This window comes from Netta rufina (genome assembly GCF_964035555.1).
Source record: "Netta rufina genome assembly, chromosome: 6".
Taxonomy (NCBI): domain Eukaryota; kingdom Metazoa; phylum Chordata; class Aves; order Anseriformes; family Anatidae; genus Netta; species Netta rufina.
This window is the reverse complement of record NC_140129.1, coordinates 20541856-20561873: the sequence shown is the minus strand read 5'-3', so window position 1 is coordinate 20561873 and position 20018 is coordinate 20541856. Positions and strand designations below refer to the sequence as shown.

Sequence of the window (20018 nt, the reverse complement as noted above, 5' to 3'; positions counted from 1 at the left end):
TAACCAATTAGTTTATCAAGAGCATTTAATAAGTTTTTGGCAACCTAACTGCAATACATTTGAAGAAAATATAGACTTCAATGTATGCATTTTTTTTTTTTTAAAAAAAAAAGGTTTTATTAATTAAGTCTCCATAAATTCTCTCCACTGTTCTCCCACGTGCCTGGTGACAGGACAAGGGGGAATGGGCTTAAGTTGAGCCAGGGGAGTTTTAGGTTAGATGTTAGGAAGAACTTCTTCACTGAAAGGGTTGTTAGACATTGGAACAGGCTGCCCAGGGAAGTGGTGGAGTCACCATCCCTGGAAGTCTTCAAAAGACGTTTAGATGTAGAGCTTAGGGATATGGTTTAGTGGAGGGCTGTTAGCGTTAGGTTGGAGGTTGGACTCGATGACCTTGAGGTCTCTTCCAACCTAGAAATTCTGTGATTCTGTGATTCTGTGAAATTTACTCATGACTCTTGTCTTAGCTCTTTAGCAGATTACAGATAATGTTGTCATCCTATCTGTTTTTGACAAAAGGTTACCCAATGATGTCTTTTGTATTGCCTGGTTATTTTATTTCCTCAAATTATTTACAGCACTTGTGAACTCAGGACTCTGAGTACTGTATGAATCAAAACTGAAGTCTTTGGAGTGCCGAACCAGCTGTTTACAGAGAAGCTATAAGAACTGGAAAGGTTACATGTGTCATTCACAATTGTGGGTTTGCAGTGTAAACAAAAAGAAGTGGCATTTGCTTGGTATTTCAGTTTCAAAGATTTTCATGTGATCACAACTGGAAAAAATTGTATAAAAAAGGATTTCATCAGGACTTCCAAAGTCAATTCCTATCCTCGTTTTTAGGTTCTACAGCCTGTTCCCTGTGGCTATAATAATGCCTTCTGTTGTCAGGGACAGGCTGTTCAGACTGTGTACTCACTTTCCTTCTTTTATTAGGAAATCTGTCCTTTCTAAAACCTGAGGTCTGATTGAAAACAGGACAGAGACAATTACCAGAATGCTTCTTTTGCTCAGAATTATTCTGATGAGTGTAAATGTCTCAAGGGAAGGGAAGCAGCTTTGGTGGTGTTCCTGTGGCCAGATGCTTTAGCTGCTTTTAAGGCAGCTTCACGGGGCATGGTGACTGGAAAGGAGGCTGCACTGTGGGTTGGCTCTGCCATGGCAGTCAGCCGAAGTTCTCTGAAATTGCATCATTTGCAGGAAGGAAGGGAGAAAAAAAGAGGCTGGACATGGTTTTTATCTAAAGGAGAGGTATGTGAGGAAAGTTTGCCCCCAAATACATTTTAAAGCATAACCTGTTCTGCAGAGGGGAGAGCTGTGCTGATGCAGAAGTACCACAGGCAGCCCATAGGAGTGCTGATGCTCCGGCTGGCTCTAGGTAGTTTCAACACTGGCAAATGTTCTGCCTCTTCTCACCCCCTTTTCTTTTAAAGGCTTGAACTGTAGCAGGGGTGTTTGCTGCTGGTGGGGCATGTTTTATAATGCCACCGTGTTGATATAAAAGCATAACAATGCTGCTGGTTCACTGCAAGTTGCTGTATTATGTGGGGCCTAAAAATTGTAGCTGTACAGAAGTGTGGGAATGGTAGTTAACTTACCAGCTTGAAATAGTAAATGGCTTTTGAGCACCATGATCAACAGCTATGATGCAGCTAGAGTCTCATTAGTGCTCAGCTAGAAGGAGGTCATTACAGCAAAGCACTTTGGAATAAAGTCAGCACTCATGTAAGTGAGCATATCCTGTTGGTTTTATCAGTGTTGCACAATGGCAGAGTGTGAGCTATGACAGCTATGAAAGTACAGATCACAGTTGAGGAAGCTGGATTGAACTGAAAACTGTTCAATGCTGATTTCCGAGCCTTTGCCGTGGAGGAAGTTCTTATGACGGTTGTGGAGACAAAGGTAGAAGTCATAAGCTTTTTGTTTCCCCCCCCCCATGTCTTTTGGCATTTCTTCCACAACTGGACCGTAATACCTGAGTCATTTATTTGAAAGATAAGTCACTGACAGACACTGTGCCACCACACTTCTTTAAGCTGCATGATTTTTTGTGTATTTTAAAATGATGCCATTACTCTAGAGCCAGGTTCTCAGAAGCAGCCCAATGAATCCAGAGTGCAGTACTCCTAATGGGATATAAGCCACCTGAAAGGCACTGGGTACCTGGCAGAGAGGTCACTGCAGCTGTGATGTTTTGTGGGTTTTTGAACTAGTTCTGTTTAGCTCCTGCATTAGAGAAGGTTTGGGTAATCTTTTCTCCTGAACTGTCTGCCATCAGCATCAGTGTGTGCTCCTAAAGCAAGAGGGAGAAATATTCATTGCACACAGGTACTGCACTTACTTGTAGTTAACAGAAAGAGGCATGAGGAAGCCTTTTATTTCCTCTGATAGCCTGTTTTGCAAGGATTGGAAATTGGTCTCCTATAGTTTACACCGAACGCCTTTCCTATTTAGAGAATAGCATGAACTGCAGGCAAAGGGATCTTGATAACATATTGGCATGTAAAAGTTTTATGTGTGCTTGGAGATTTTCAGATGTGGAAGTGTCGTTCTTAGCATAATGTTGTTTCTGCCTGTGTATTGTGATCCACAGGCCTTCACACAAGCATTTTGCCAGAATACATTACTGATACAACATTTTGCTGTGTATAATTACATTCTGCTAGGAAATTTGAATTCTTTCCATATCCTAGTGTCTATTGAAAGACTCTCCTGAGATTTGAGATTTGAGCTTGGATTGTGAAGGTGTCTATGACCTTGTATTCTTGTGTTTTTTCTATCCACAAGAGTGGAAATACTTATATTCATGCCAGTGGCTGCAAAATCAGTAAATGGGCAGTAACCGTTGATGAGCAGAAATTGAGTGAAGAGAAAAGCACAGCTGAACCCAGGACAGTGACAGCTTGATCAGAACGGTATCTTTTACAGTACATCAAACATGAATAATTTCCTGTCCGGTGCATCATTTTAGTTAAGTAATTGGAAATCCTATTGATCTACACAGGGCTAAAAATAACATGGTCTCAGTGTCAGGGATGTGATTTCTGCCAAGAGGTATTGTTGCTGATTAGTGCTAGAGCAGGAGCCACCGGTCTGCACAGCAGCTGAGCCTTTGTATTAGCACCGTGCTAGCAGCAGCAGGCCTCAGCTGACCTCCAAATCCTCTGATGTGGGGCTGGGATGGGTGAGCAGAATTTCACATGCTGCTGACCTCACTGATAAAACTGAAGTATGGGGGTTTAACATTGCTCTGTGTATGGACTCAGGAGTTTGTCCCTTCTGTTGCTGCATTTCGTGGAGATGTTTTATCGACTTACTGTCTAAAGGAAGAGGGTAATGAGCAGCACCAATCCAAAAATCTGAGGATTTCCTCTGAGATGCTCTTGAAAGACCATCTCTCTCTGTCTCTCTCTCCTGTTCTGTCCCTTCTTCCCTCTTTCAATGATGCTGTGTGAGTGACTGGTTCTTCTGATTGTTCTCAGTTTGCAGTGGGTTTATGCTGCTCCCCCCGTTTTTGCCATGCACTGATTAGTAGCATAAATCTTCCTTTGAGGCACTGAAAATCTCAGAGACAGCAAGATCTGAAAAGGGAAACCAGCTTGTTCTTCCACTCAGCAGGAACCGAGAAGCATCTGTTCAAAGCAGTACAGTGGTACAGACACAGTCCTAACAGCAGCTGGCCGAGCTGAAACTCAGAAGAGGGAGAAGTTGGCAGTACAACCTTTATATACTGAATTTGCTATAATTAAATATTTAGCTGTGCTGCAGATTGAGGGTTCTGGGATATGCAAGCACCACAGACCAACATTTCTTGAAGTTAATGGCTATTTTGCCCATCATTTCACACCCATCTCACAGAAAATGGTGGGTAGCTCATCTAAGGTCATGCATACAGAAACATCTGTCAGGTCACCTGTTGCATAAAGGTAGCGTAGCGTTATCACCCTAAGTAGCTAGGGCAGCCTGAGTTATGAAGTCCTGTTAGATTTCAATGAAAGTCTAAATCCCAGAAATAAATCTTGACTACTGATGAACTTACTGATATATTGTCCTGTGGCTGATCAAAATGCGGATGTACTTTCACACTCTTAGTGTTATGGGATCTTTTTACTTAGGTAGTCCATACCAGTTATAAGCAAGCTAATGAATTAAGTCTCCCAGCATCTTTGTAAGACAGATAGGATGTATTGATACCTTATATCCATCTTTAACAATAAGTATACCATGTAAAGGAACCTGAAAATGTCTTGTATCTCACAATAAGGTAATAGAACAGCTAAATACAGAATATAAGACTCCTGTTTCTTTGATCTCTGGTCTTGGTCACTATTTACCATGTGTAATGAAGAATAAAATATGTTTTGAGGTAGAAGTAAGATCAATCCATTATTTTTAAAGGAAAAATTCAAGGAAGCAGAAGTTTCTGAGCATAGGTGGATAGGTGGATAGGTGTAGCTGTTGGATTACTTGCACTAAATAAGATCTGAATTTCATTTGTGCCCACCTAGATGCAATTAGCTATTTGCTCTATAATGAATGCAGTATGCAAGATGTCCCAGTGCAGCCGGTTATGGTTGAATATGGAATAACTTGTATACTATATGCTTGGCCAAGAAGATAGACATCAATTCTGAAATTGTTTAGACACACAGGTTGATGTTTTGCTGTCCTTCGCTATACCTATTCCGCTGCAGTAACCACAAGCCTTTTGTTCAGCTTGTTGCACGCTCAGTGCATTGGTCTCTGGCAGTGCTGCAGGAGCTCAGGCAGCTCTCAGTAGCGTTCATTTCAGCTGCATGGTTTTTGCTTCCTTTGGATTTGATAATAGTGCCCAGCATGGCAGACGGCCCCATATGCCTCATTCTACAGAGTTTATCATGTGTTTCCTGCTTGCCTGGAAAACTGCCTACTCTTTGCACATGGCCTTCTTTCTTGTCTCCTTTCATTCCTCTAAAGATCCTTTCAGAAACAAACACGGCACATTTTGCCAATTCTCAGATAAATTTAAATACACATTTTACTCTTCCACCCATCCATCTCTATCTCTCTTCCTTCATCTCCCTTTCCTTGTTGCATTTCAAGTGCAAGACAAGTGATCAACTAACCAAGAATTAGTTTCTGCTGTCCAAAAGCCTGGACTTATGCCCACTAAATTGATGGGAGGGAGCATAATCTTATCTGAGTCCTGTCTTGGTCCTTGTCTGAGACCACAGATTTCTGTAAGAGTAGATTGGATGATCTTAAGTGTTGAATGTGTTTTTATTTGTCTTCATCAGCCACTGCTTAATTCAAAATGCTAAACTGAGAGCTTTATGCTTCCAGGTACACAACCCCACTTGGGAAATATCTAACAAGAGAAAAGAGAAAAATATATTCCATGAAATTCTGGTGTTTTGTTCAGCTATTAAAATCTTTCAATGCCCCAGGAAGATTTCTGTAGGCCAGTACCTGTTTTCAAAGCAGAAGCTAATATTTTGTGTCAAATTGCAGGACCTGAGAAATGCTGACCAAAGTTTTCAGAGAAGTAGAGCACTTCCATCTTAAAGTAATTTCTTTCTCTGAGATTAAATCCAACTTTTTAAGTCAGAGAGACAGGAATCAAAGTTTCCACCATTCATTTTGAAAAGCTGGGATTTAACAACTGCAGAACTGAAATATTCCAGCAGCAGGTTTGCAGGTTTAAGTACCTAAGCACCTTTCTGAGTAGCTGAACCAAAGGTTGATTTATACATTCATGCCATAGATGCTCTTTCCTTCATGTAATCCATTCTCATGCTGCTTCTTCCAGCCCCTGTTACTCATGCAGTTGGTTAAAATACTTCTGTTGAATTCTTTCAAAAGCAGAATTGGTGCAAAGTTGTCTAACTTTTCTTCCTCCGTCCCTTCCTCAGTCTATAGGAAGAATTACTCTCTGTTTTCTGTCCCATTAACCTTATGATTTCCCCCCATTTCAGGCTTTTGATATGAAATAATTGATTCATATTTAGAAAAAGTCTATTTGCTTTCCTCCATTTTTTCCATAATTTTCTGTAGTTTCCACTCAGCTTCTGCTCAGCCTTTTGTGCCTAGATGCTGTAAGCATTAGCTGTATCTCCACAGCTAGCCTGCACATCGTGTCTCTGACCCCTCCTAACATTACTGAGCAATTAGTGAGATCTTTTCAGCAGCTTTTATGGAGAGTTCCAGTCTGTCCTTAGTATGCCAGGCACAAGCAAGTTACAGAGAGTTCTGCTTTTCCAGCGCAAGCTTATTTCCCATACCTCGTACACAGTAGATGACTCATTTGCACAGTGAAACTGTTTTTGGAATCACAAGCACTCTTTTTGGCCTTCCCATCTTCGTAATATTTTGCAGTCCTGCAAGAACAGACCATCTGTATCTCTAATGCTGCTTTTTTGACTTGACTACTATGGAAGTCAGCAGAGATTAACTCAGGCCAGTGAATAAAAATTCAGATAGAAACCTGTAGAAACTGCACTTAAATTCTGGAGCACATAAAATTCTAGACATAAAAGAAGACAGTTGGATGTAAATAACAGTAGGCTTGCATACAGGAGTTGATGTAAAGTTTGAATTTGATATCGTAGTTTGAACTAAACTAAGTACTGGTGAAGTAAAACAGTGCTGACTACAGCTATGTTTTGATATGCCTGAGAGTTTCCCCTTGAATTATGAAGTGGGGTATTGCAGTGCCATGGAGCAATGCTACCATTGGCAGAACAAATAGCAGAAAGCTGAGACTGGAGAGTTTTAGCTGACAAAAGCAATAATGTGATGGGGTTTTTTGCATCAGCTGGAAAACAGTTTCTTTTTCTGATGTTCACTCCAGAAACAGAAAACGTTCTAAAAAACACAGCTTGATAATAAGGTTATAAGAAGTCCACTTGTCACTAAATTGCAAAGCATTTGTAGTTTAGCATAAGAAAGCAAAAATAAAAAGGTAAAATATTTATTATGAAATGCTCTAGAGTATTAAGGCCAGTGTATTAAAAATTGCTGACTGATTTTTGGCCAATACTGTTTATACGCATAAATCATTACCACTAAATGTTATTTTCTGGGTTTGCTGTGTGTACGTTCCTCTTAATAAAATATTGCTTGAGCTGAATTTTATATGGAAAGGATTATGGCAAGCTTGATTGTTTATTAAAAAGTAGAGCCCAGTATCTCTAACACTTCAAAAGTAAAGCATACTGTCCTGAATCCCTTACAGGACCTCAGTTAGATCCCTTGCCTTCAGACAAAGCACATCTGCTGCCATCTAGTGGCTACAGGCTGATAGCTAAGTAAAAAAAATACATACCAGCAGGGAAAATGGATGGAGATTGACAAATCCTCATATTTCCTCCTTTCTTGGCCACCTCCATCCTCCCATAACAGGCATTCATAGATCGTTATTTGTTTCCAAAAATGCAATTGTTTTAATGCCTGTTATTCACTTTCTACTGTCAGGCTATTTGCTAACGTCTAGATCAAAATCATCTGTTATATCAGTGTTATGGGCAGAGAATAATTAGTTCTGTATTTACAAAGCTTTGCAAGTCATATTTTAGCATCACTTTCAGTGCCTGCACTAAAGCTCACTCTCAGTCTTGGAAAACCCCACAAGGGGCGGAATCCTGCCATGTGTATGCCGTTGTTTCATATACTGGTAAAGTTTCATATTAATGGAACAAGCTCAGGCTGTGTTTTCTGTTCTTGATAGCTCTTTACTCACTTTGTTGATGTCAAGAAAGAAAAGACATTCATAGCTGTGTACTCTGAGGCAAGCCCATCAGCTTCTGTCAGGACTTCAGATGGCAGTGTGCAGGGAACCTTGCCCAGCTCTTTGTACAGATCTCCCTTGTGTAGCAAGGGAGGTTGCAGTCACCATCCCAGCCTGGGAGTGTGGTTTGAACAGCACAGTACTGCCTGGGAGTTGTAGTGCAAAGTAGCAATCCTCATGCGTTCTCTTACCTATTGGTAATAGGCAGTTACTAAACCCAAACCCATCAGAAGTCAAGATCAAAAATAAATAAATAGGTAATTTTTGTTATTAATCAGGAATGGGGTTATTTAAGAGAGTTGACACCTGCCAGCTTTATAAAAGAAGGGAAGAAATGCACTCTGAGAATTGTTTTTTCCTATACATGATGTTTGTTAAGTGATGTTAAACATTGAAAGCAACATTTTGGTGGTGGTAATCTCTGGAGACACCAATACAATTCAGTCCAAGTCGCTGTTGCTGTAAGAAGCAACTATATGGGTGGATCCCATCTTATCACGTATTTGTCATCTTGATTTATAAAGGTCTTTTTTTTTAAGTTGTTGGCCTAAAGCAAGTGTAATTATTTTTCTGTTTCATTCTCTTCTAGGATATTAAACACTACGTTGTTTGAACTGTATGAAGCTCTGGGCAATTTTCCTGCCTTGTGGGTCTTCAATGTGTTGCTTGTGGTTCTTCAAATTCTGCACTGTTTTTGGTCTTACCTAATTGTAAAGGCAGCCTACAAAGCTATTTCAAAGGGCAAGGTAAGACAGCACACCTCTGTTTCGTGTTTACTCTTTTTAACTTTTTCATTATCAATACATGGTTACTTCTTAGGTACTTGTTCTTTCTGATCCATAACCCATTACTAAAGGCACATGTTGTCTTACATAAACACATCTTTCCTTTTCATGGAATTTTCTTCCACTCCTAACAAATGTTAAATAAGTTAGTACATTCTTTATAGTGACTGTATTTATATGAGCTTCCATGCTTCTTTTTTATAATCTGATGCACTGAACCAAACTACATTCCAGAAATCGGATTTAAAAAAAAAAAAAAAAAAAAAGGCAAACTGCTCTTTAGTGACTGCCAGTTCTGTTTCTCTTCTTTATAGTAGTTAGAAAAGTGTTAATTTCCCAGCTGGTAGTTATAATAATACAAACTGAAATTCTGCTGCCTTTGCTAGTGGCAAAGTTACAAACCACAATCTCTTTTGGATTTTGGTATAATGAGATCCTGCAAAGGGCTATGTACTTGCTTTCTAGGAATCTCACAGCAAGACTGTTTGGGATGCAATGTAGTATATTGCTAACAGTGTTAGATTTGATGGGGAGATGTAATTCACAGAAATACTAGCCCCAGTACACTTCCTGTGCAGAATCTGCACTCATATTTAGATTAAAGAAGTTTACATTGATCATGTAAAGTACAGGGTATTTTGCCCTTAAACAGTAGAGCGCGTAAGTTGATATTTTAGACATGTGACCACCTCTGAAGGGAATGGGATTGTTCTGCAGATAACTGCGTTCTGTGAATGTATTTGAGAGCTCAGCCTCTTGCTGGACAGAGTCCAGAGTCTGCCACTCGTTCTCGTGGCTGTGTGTTCTTGAACTGTATTATGCCTGAAAGCCACACTTCGGGCTTCTCTGCTTTTACCAGTTATTACCCTCAGCTGTCCCATTGGAATTAAACCAGTGACTTCAAAAAGTGTTTCATACTGTCTCTTACTCTGCTTGTTTATCCTTTCCCTTGTGCTGTGCTGGAAGGCTGGGAAGTGGAACCCCTTGCATGTAAGTTTCTTTAAATTTACTATGCAAAAGATGTGCTCTGCACAATAGCAGGGTGTTGTTTTTCTTTTTTTCTTTTGCAGTTTCTGCTTGATGTTTTTATCCATTGTTTGTGATTACATATTTAAAGGAAGGCTGTCTTTAAAGGGTGTTTTTGCTTCTTTCCCGTGCATTGTCCAACACCATTCAAACCCTCTTCTATTCATAGTATCTGAGTGTTATTGCATTACAACCATTTTTACACATGCTGCTCTGTCACCATTGAGGAAGCATATGTGAGAGCATAAGTCCTCTGCCTTGTAGTTCAACCAATTGCACAAAAGGAGGAAATTAAGCTTGCATGAAAGCAGAGTTAGACACTTGCAAGAAGACAGTGACAATGTTAAAGCTGCACATACACGACTTGAGGATTCTTCCTCTAAATCTTAACTTTCTTCCTCACTTACAACCCTAGTCTTTCAGTTTCCACAATAAAATAAGCAGTGTTTTCACAGAACTTTGTAGATATCTTACAGTAGATCTTCTTTCTTAATTATGGTTTTATTGTTGTATTACTAGTATTTACTAGAACTAGATGCATCTAGAGGCCATTTGAAAAATTGCACCAATGTAGTTCAAGAGTTTGTACTGTACACCGGTGTCTTTCCCCACCAGAAACTAGTCTGAGGAAATTCTTCATTACTGTGAGGCCTGTGTAGTGTAAAACTCTGAATTGCACCAGTCCTTGTAGTCATCCTTACCTTACTTCTGCTTTGCCGTCTTAGGCACATCGAGAAAAGTAGGTCAAAGGATCATGAGGATAGAAGTCCAGCCTGGTGGTAGGGCCAGTTTGCAAGTCTCAGTTGTCACACACAGGATGCTCAGTGAGTTGTAGTTCCACCACAAGTGTTAGACATTAATAACCATTACTTTCTATGCATTACTTTTATTTATTTTTTTTCTCCTATAGAATAACAGACACAGGAAATAAGTCTTCCTGAAATAAATAGAAATGTAGATCCTCTATAAATATATCTCATGTCAGTTTTGCAGTCACTCAGATTACTTATTGGGCAGAAAGTGTTGGGACAGAACTTTTCCCAGCAAAATATATCCATAAATCAAATGTAATTTATTTTGGGTCAACACCAAAACCAAAACACCTCACTGATTAAAAATAATAATAATAATAATAATGTCAAGACAAATAACAACATCTGTGTTATAAAGTGTATTGCTTTCAGGTGTTTTTAATGGAACAGTTTGGTGAGTCAGGGAGGGATTTTCCTAAAGAGACAGTTTTGCAGGGAGGCTGCAACCAAAATGGTGGCTGTGCTACCTTCATAATCAAAGGCACATCTATTAGAGCATGGACTGAGGATATGAATCAAGTTTCCTGTTGCAGAACAGATATAACCTTTCTGGCATGTCTTAGGAGAGGTCCCTACCTGGTCACTACACCTACCTGGGCAGCCTGCTCTGAGGAACCTGCTTTGTCAGGGGGGTTGGACCCGATGATCTATCGAGGTCCCTTCCAACCCCTACAGTTCTGTGATTCTGTGATTATTTACCTTTGGAACAGCTCAGCTAGTAAAGCAATTTCTTATCATTAAATTTGTAACCAGTCCTGATAATCTATTTCTTAATTTTTGTTATGCTTAGGAGTTTTATAAATCTAGGTACATATTTTCTAAATGCACTCTGTAGGAATTACTCCAATGGGTTCTTTTGGAAATAAACAAAGATAATTAAGTACTGCAAGATGTGCTGCATTCATACCACGTTTTATGTACATGTAGAAAGGCCCTGGTATGTCACTTGCTGCACTGTATAAATGGTCCCATCATACAATCTTCTTCTGGTTAATTGGCTTCAGGGCAGGATGCTAGCAGAGGATTTTGCAGTAAATTTAATATATTAAAAGAATTTAAAATGATGCAGAATTTTAAGATCGTCTAGTCTGCCCTCACGTTGATCACAGGCACACTCTGAGAGCCCATTCTCTTTTGTCTGATAAAGGTGTAATTCTGAGCTTAGTTCTATATCCACAACAGTTTTAATACAAAAGTCCCTGTATATAAGACACTGAAGTAATCTGTTAATTGAAGTTGTGTAGGTATGGTATTGAATTTCTGACCTCAGCTGAGTCCAATTTCACAGGTGTCAGAACTGCTGCCATGCTAGACATTGAAATTAAAAAGCAGTTATGCTCAGGCGTATGGGAACTTTGTGTTCCTTTCTTCTCTGTTCCCAAACAGAGTAGTGTTACTCAGGTGTTACAGTGTTGTAAGGGTGGTAACTGCACTGGGAGCCTCAAAGGTAAATAGTCATTTCTGAAGCAACAGCTGGAGAGCAAAATTGTCTTCAGGGGTTTCTGGGATGGCGGAGGATTGTTGTAAGCAAACATATATATTCAGTGACATTCCCTGTTCTTTAATTGTTTTAATTTCCTTGGTGAAAAGACTTGCCATGAGTTTTGTCACCTTTATGTCCACTCCCTATAGTAAAGTCAATTGTAATTTTCAGATGTGGTAACTTGCACAGGATGGATAGATCCAAAAAGAATTAGGAAGCTCAGCTATACAGTCAGGCATGGACAGCTGCATCTTTAAAAGCTGCCTGCATCTTCGACTTCATGCCTCTCTCTGTTGCTGCCGATTTTTCTTTTTCTTTTTTTCTCTTTTTAAACTTCTCTCATGTACTTTTATCAGTTTTGGAGTTTATCAAGACCAGACTGGATAAAGCTCTGGGATAAACCTTCGATGACTTCACAGATGATCCTGCTGTGAGCAGGAGGCTAGGCATAGACTTCCTGAGGCCTGTTCTGACCTGAGTTATCCTATGATCCTATATGTTGGCAGTGCCGCTGTTACCTCCTAGAAAAAAAACAGCCCTGAAAAAATAGGGTAGGCAGGGCTTTTTCTTTGCAGGATTTTCTTTTCTGTTGCCCTTCTTTGCTCTTCTTAACCTGTCTGTTGTTGGCTTCCCCACATTTTTACTTGTTTTTGGTGCACATGACTGAACACAGCAAAGCAAAGTCACCTCAGGGATTCTGAAGGGACTTAGTGCTCAGTTCTCAAACTTAGTGATCCTCATTTATGATCTTCAAAGAGCTCTACAATGGAGAAGAGCAGACTCCTTAGTCTAAGGAACAGAATTCATCCAGTAAATGGGTATAAATTGGCAGGAATGAAGTTCAGCTGGAAATTAGCAGGAAATCCCTAGCAGTTAAAGTCAGCGTGTTTCTGAAGCAGCTTTCCAATGGCACACTGGGGCAGATGGTTGAAGTGCTCGAGAACGTGTGGGGTTCCTGTGCTAGGGACTGGACTACAACTGGTGTTCCCGAGCACTGCTCTCACCACGTCTCAGAGATCAGAGACTGGTGCAGTGAGGTGTGTTTAGGCCAGCACTCCTAGCTCCTACAGCCAGCCCACAGCACAGCTCCTGGGAGCCATGTGGGAGGTGATGGGGGAGAAGTTAGTACTTATAAATAATAAGTTAGTACTTTAGTACTTTTTATTTATTCTGGCATTATCAGGTCAAAGAAAATCACCCCAAAGGAAGTATGGGAATCCCTGTGCCAGTTATGAGACTCCCCATGTCTGGAAGACAAAGAAAATGGAGTTGTAGTGGGAGGGCAGAAGGACATAGACTAGGTTGAACTAGGGAGCTTGGACTGTGGTTACCTTTAGTTGGGGCACCACTCTTTGCCTTGAACTCTGTGCTCTCCCTTTGACATAATGCCTTTAATGCATCAGGGCACAGTTCTCACCCTGCCTCTGCATGCAGAGGGTGTGTGTACAGGCAGCTGTGTTTGAAGCTGTGCAGGCAGGCAAAGGCAGAGAATGTGCCAGAGCTGATACCACTTTCCAAGCTCCAGCTGAAAGCTGTTTGAATTCTCTGACTCCAGATTGAACCAAAAAGCTCAGTTCTTTCCTTAAAATTATCTACTGCTTGCTTCTTCTTCAAATTCTGCAGGTAGCAAAGGATGACCGAAGTGACATTGAATCAAGTTCAGATGAGGAAGAAACAGTACCTCGCTCAAAGACCCTGCACAGCTCTATCACCACTAATGGGACCGGTGGTGCCAATGGGACAAACGGGTATATCACTGGTGGCACTTGCTCAGAGGAGCATTAATCCCTGGGTGTCATGAGACACAAACAGAATGAACTGTTTGCTATGGAAGTAAATTATAAGTTGCGAATGCGGTTTCTTCATATATCTCAGCATCAGAAAAAATTAGGAGTATAAAAGCATTCAGATAGTGCACTGCCATATTTCCTGTTTGTGAATGAAGACAACACATCATTCTGTATACGTAGGCATGCTGTATGTGTATGTAATTGACACAATGGGAGCAGTATTTTCACTTGTACTGTCTTTAAAATATTATTTATTTTGTATTCTTTCTGGGAACTTCTGAACAAAAGGGAATATCCTTTCTCAAACTTTTTTCTCAGTGGTGGAGAGCATCACGCTCAGATCTCTTCTGTCCATCCCTGTTGCTTTTGCTGAGTCTGCTATAAGTAATAGTTGCTTGATTTATTAATTACAAAAGATAGAACATAGCTTTACAGATTCTAGTTCCGCTTCAGATATTTTTGCTATCTTTGTGTTTTAAAGTGCTGGTTTTGAAATTGCCTATCAATTCACAGTGGCTGTTTCTCCAACAGAAAGTTTTAAAACATTGGATTGATATTTTAAATAGTAGGTAATATGGTCCATTAGCAATTTGGGGAAAAAGAACTGTTGCCATTGTGAGATGTTATTTTAGCATAAGCTAAAATTCAAAATTGGTGGTTAATTGCATTAGAAGTAGATTTGATTGGTTGTGCACATGCCCAAAAGCATTTATGTTAATGGTTAAGATACACTCATTCTTGTATTGTTTTTATTTGTTTTGTTGTTGTGTTGTTGGTTTTTTTTGTCTTGCAATTTTTTGACCTCTATAGATTGCAGCTTTATGCGGAGATTCCATGTTGAAAGGTATTTGTTCAAGTGCACCATTGTGAATCCAGAACTCACTCCTGAAACTGATCTTGTAAATTAAGATGGATGAGAGCAGAGTTGTTATTGAAAAAACAGCAGATTGAAAGTCATTGCTTCCTCAAACACAGTTCAGTCTAGGTATCATTCTTATAATTATTGCCACTTTTTTGGTAGGCTGAAGAGAGAAAATGCACAATGCCATACATTACTAGAAGTAGTTTATTTTAAATGCATGAGAACTTGAGCAAAATTCACTTAACATAATTCACAGCAAACTTTGAAGGCTCGGCAGTATTTTGTCACCTTCATAAAAAAAAAAAAAAAGGTGTGTCTGTTAAATAATTTTGCTCTTCTACTTCATCCAATATTTACAAACCGTGTCCCAAAGAAGACAAAATAACACCTAAAACTAACATCCTCTTTTAACATAATATATATATATACATATAACACTTATTCCAGTTTCTAGATCACAGTTTGATGTAGGATGCTAAGGATCATACAACTCTTGGAGGACACTTTTCTGTGATTTGTGACAGCAGTGCCAAAAGTAGGCAAGGTTCTTGGGCAACAGACTCTATGCAACCTACTGTTTAACAGTATTGTATATGTGCACACAGAACCAATGTGCTTGTAGACCAAAGACTTATATATATATTTAAAAAAAAAAATAAAAAAGGAAAAAAAAAGGGAAGGAATAAATCAGAAAAAAATGTAACAGTGTGTCTTCTGTACAGAAAGGGACTGGAGTGCTGTGTTCAGCTGGAAGCCTAGGCCAGGAAGTATTTCTTATTCCTTCCACCCTATGCAAATAGCAAAATATAGATGATTTCTATCATCATAAAACATGTTTAAAGGCTCTAATGTATACAGACTCCACTGAAGAAAGTTTTGTTGCCACTTCTCTCTTTTTGAAACACTGCAATTCGTTCCATTCTACTCGTGACTCTTGAAAACTTTGGAAACCTTTATTATCCATAGGGACCATATGCATGTTAGTGAACGATGTGCTGAAAGTAAAGACAGAATGGTGTGAATGAAAATAGTACCACCATTTAGTAACAAATAAAGGTAAGAAAACTGAAAACTTCTAAATCATGTGAGGAACACTGTGTTTTACAGACATCCCTTGAAAAATCCAGGCGCCTTGTAATTCAACAGCTTCAAAGCTTATATGTCCCTGAGCATAGATGAGGGAGCAAGAGAGTCTTATTCAAATCTCCTTCTCCCCTAAAAGCTTCTTTGCCTCTAATTTTTCTAATCTGTCTCCTGTGACCCTGATTTCATACAGTTATCTGTAAGGCCAGGTATATGTGTGAAGATACCATGATTGCAATAGAAGGTATCCCATCCACAGTATTTGAAGTGGCAGTTGTTACTAATTACTATGAACATTATAGTAAGGTTTTAAAATAAAATTTTATTGGGATATATTGAATAAGCATTGTTAGTTCTGACATCTGACCTGCTGAGAAAGTTCTTGAGAGTAACAGCTTAGAATCATAGAATTATAGAATACCCTCAGTTGGAAGGGTCCCGCTAAGATCATCAAGTCTAACTCCTGGTTCCACACAGGTCTACCTAAAAATCAGACCATGTGTCCAAGAGCATTGTCCAAATGCTTTTTGAACTCCAGCAGGCTTGGTGCTGTGATCACTGCCCTGGGAAGCCTGCTCCAGTGCCCAATCACCCCCTCAGTGAATAGCTGAAACACGTCTTCATAATGTTGATTTCTACCTCTACTGGACCTTTTCCTTCTGCAAAGATAGGTATAAAAATGGCATTCTGGTAAATATTTTGTTGTATGTGGGGACAAAATGTTGCTCTCAACTGTTGGTGTACACCTGTAGTGCTGTGATATCATCGATATCAGGAAAGAAAGCAATTCTCATGAACAGTCCTCAAACAAGAGACAGGAGACCTTTGGTCTCTCTCTGTTGGTCCTCTCCAGTTGTGCTGTAGAGCATTGATTCAGATGTTCAGTCAAGGTTACAACCCTTGAATTGGCTTGACCATTTCTGGATATGTAGATTCTTAGTGTACCCCCACTGTTAAATAATGCAACTTGAATTGAAACTCTTCCTTTGACATTTAAAATAAGTTGTGTCTATTACTCACTAAAGCATGTAAACAGTTACCAAGATTCAGCTGATGTCTAGTAACTTACTCATCTCCTATAAACCAGGCTTTTTGGAGTCCATTCTTAGCAGCCTAGGATAAACTTAATACAGATATGTCTGGAAAATAGGCAAGGTAAGAGATTCAAATGGCATATTTGTGGAAATGGGATAAGACTAAAGAAGTGTCAAGTACTTAATTAACCTTTGCTGAACAATCGCTAAACTTTCAAGCTACAATTTTTAATGGAGATGAAAAATTCACACATTTTTTCTGTCTTTACTGAGAAGGACCAAGTGTTTTAGTGGTCATACTTGGCAGTGTGCTTTGATTTATTGCTTTGACCAATGGTTGTCAAAACTTTGGCTTCTTCTTCCACTCTGCAGAGATAATGTCATGCAACTATTTCCTTTTTAATTGAATTTGTTTGCTTCTCTGCTGAAGAGCTTTGCAAGGTGCTTTTGGAGGCCATTAAGTATTTAGAAGATAATCACACACATTCCTGAAAATTTATTAAAGTGATTCGCATGGCTCATGGTAAATGCGATATCTTAGAAAGTTCTGTATATTCGTACCTTTTGTAGAATTGTCATTTTAGTCATTTTAGTCATTTTTGAAATGAGGGTTTGTATTCCGTAACCTATTTGTCTTCAAACTCTATGCTCCCTTTTTATAGTACAGTACACAACACAGTGGTTGAGATGTTGAAGTAGGAAAATGAGGAAATGATGTGTAGAGTTTATTAGTAAGTAGAAAGAATTTGTCTTCTCTCCCTAGCCAGCCCAGAATATAGTAAAATAAGATTCAGGTCTCCTTTTGTTTACTGCTTTTCATATTGGCATTTTTCATACCAAAAGAAAAATATGTTGCTGTTTTTGTTGTTGTTGTTTTCTCCATTAAAAAAAAAAAAAAAAAAAAAAACACTTATACATTGCAGAAATTGGTAGAAATATCTGATCAAACAACAAGGGTGGATATTGGCGTCATTTGGATCTTGATTGCTGTTAAATAGTGCTAGTTCTAAAATACCAAAGTGTCCCATGCTGTTTCCTTGTTGCCATTTTGTAGTTTTTATATGTGTTATTTATTTAATGATTCCAGCAGAACTGAATTGGGTGTCACATCTTTAGGTGCTCCTGTTTCAGCCTGGAACCAGTCTGTGTGATTGCTGATGCCAAATCCTTTTTCTGAGACCCAAGTACATGCACTAAAGCTTTGCTTATGGTAAAACGATTCTTGTTTTAAATCTATATCTGTTTTAAGTGAAAATCACGTTCTAGTTCTGAACAGAACACAATGGCAGAAGCTGTTACCCTGCAGCAAATGTCAATGATGATCAACATGAGTTGATTTAGATGCTGCATGTTTTACGCAGCGTATTCTAGTAGGAAGCCTAATGCCTGTTACATTCATCTTTTCATTACTGCAGCCTTCTGTATTCTCGGAGAAATATGGGCTATTATTGGTTTTCTACAGTTGATGCTTTGGTATTTTTTTAATCTATTTGCTACAACCCATTTTTGTATGTCTCCTATTGTCTACTACTTGTGACATTTGTGCAAAAGGAGCTATTGAATACTTTTTACCCTTCCTGTAATGTAAAACCTATTAGGCCTAACTTCAGTGTTCTGCAAACTATAGTTGCCTTTAAACCATAAAGCAAAACCAGTTTGTATTACTTGTTTTGACTGGTTTTGATTTGGAACAGGGACCTAATGGGAACTTCAGTAAGACAACCTTATTCTTTATTTCTTTTCTTTTTGAAAAACACTAGTGGAAGTTTGGAAAAGTGGCATAAATGTGTAGCCTTTAAATTGTAAAGATTTCTGATTGTAGTTGCAATGAAAACACAGAGTTTGAGTGTGTCTGTACAGAATTCTGTTTTTGAAACTGCTTTCAATTTGAAAAATGGAGGAAATACCATGAATTGATGTTATGGAGCTGTGACGATGAAAAACGAACAAGATTGTCTTACATGACCTAAAATGATTTGTGTAAGGAAACACATTTTACATCTTCTTCTGTTGAAATTCAACTTCTCACAGTCCTGGGATTTAAGTAGATCCATAGACAAGCTCTCATATGTATTGTGCATGTTGACTGCCTGTTGCAAATCAGGGTGAGGCAGATGACACTATTTCACCTGTGTTTTCATGACAATCCTGTGCTTGAGCAACTCTTTCAGAATGCAGTGATGTGTAGGAACTCCACTGTCCCAGACACAGTGATGTGCTAGCTAGCTGAAAGTCCTTTTATGTATAGCTATTGTGTAGAACTTTGGGAGTTATTTTGTGTTTAACTTGGTTGGTTTGGTTTTGTTTGTTTTTAATATGAAAAATAATTATCCCTCATAAAGTCTCTGGAACCAATCAGTATTGTGGGCTATTTAAATTTGGAGACACTTTCATAATAAACATAAGTATTAGGAATCTACTGTCACTTGCCTTCTCTTTTTCATGAAATGCAAATGACATTTTTCCTTTCTTTTAGATCAAGGATTGTCATCCGCACTGCAGATGCCAGCATTTCTAGAGCAGATAAACTATGTTTTTGCTGAGGTCATCACTGCGGTATTTTCTGGTATTTTTTGGTTGAGGCAGTTCATAACAATAAGTGTCAGAAGAGCAAGTTCTCTCTATATAAAATAAAAATAAAATAAAATACAAAAAAAAAAAAGTCATTTTGCTAAGATTTCAAATGTAAAATTTTGAAAGTTATCGTTTCTGAAATACCAGCTTGAGCTTCAGAAAAACTGTAATTTTTTTCAGTACAAGTGGTCAGAGTTTTTTTTTTAATTAGACATTCGTTTGTTTGTTTCTGGTTAGACTATCAGTCAGTAAAGCACTAACTACTTACCTCTTCTGGAATTGAGAGAAGAGGGCCACTGTTGTACAGTGGTTCTCCAGAGAAAAAGCTGTTATTTTGCCAAGGAACCTGCATCTTTCAGGCCTGTGTCATTACGGAGTAGACCAAATCTGCTTGCTTATTTATGATAGGATTCTGTGTTTTTTTTCACTGCTGTTAAGAGGAAGTGGGGTAAAGGCTTATAGGTGGGTGGCTGAGGGTTTGTCTTTTTATTTTGTTTGTTTGTTGTTTTTTGGTTGGTGGATTTGGATTTGGTTTGTTTTTTAAACAAAGACTAGCTATGTGTAGCAATGCCTGAGCTGGAATTTCTTTCATACGGTCACAAAAGTAGAGCTTACAAAATTCCACCATCCGGCAGCCTGTGGTGCAGCACTAAAACATTATGAGGAATTACTCAAATGTTGCATAAACATATATACTATTATGCGATGCATAAAAAGTATTCACACAACTTCAGCAGAAAATTAAGGAAGTAGTTTTCATAACACAATTACCAGTTATGTAGGAATCTTCACATGTCATGTGGA

At 38.8% G+C, this 20018-nt stretch overlaps 1 protein-coding gene across 1 annotated transcript in view; it reads left to right on the top strand.

The window, feature by feature from the left end:
- Nucleotides 1-13656, top strand: part of CERS6 (ceramide synthase 6) — a gene marked incomplete at both ends in the record, with an annotated part of 115515 nt that extends 101859 nt beyond the window's left edge. Inside the window, 3 exons of the mRNA XM_084289000.1 lie at nucleotides 8355-8511; nucleotides 9517-9540; nucleotides 13495-13656. Coding sequence (XP_084145126.1) covers nucleotides 8355-8511; nucleotides 9517-9540; nucleotides 13495-13656 — 343 coding nt within the window. The remainder of the gene's footprint in view (nucleotides 1-8354; nucleotides 8512-9516; nucleotides 9541-13494) is intronic.
- Nucleotides 13657-20018: the final 6362 nt, after the last annotated feature.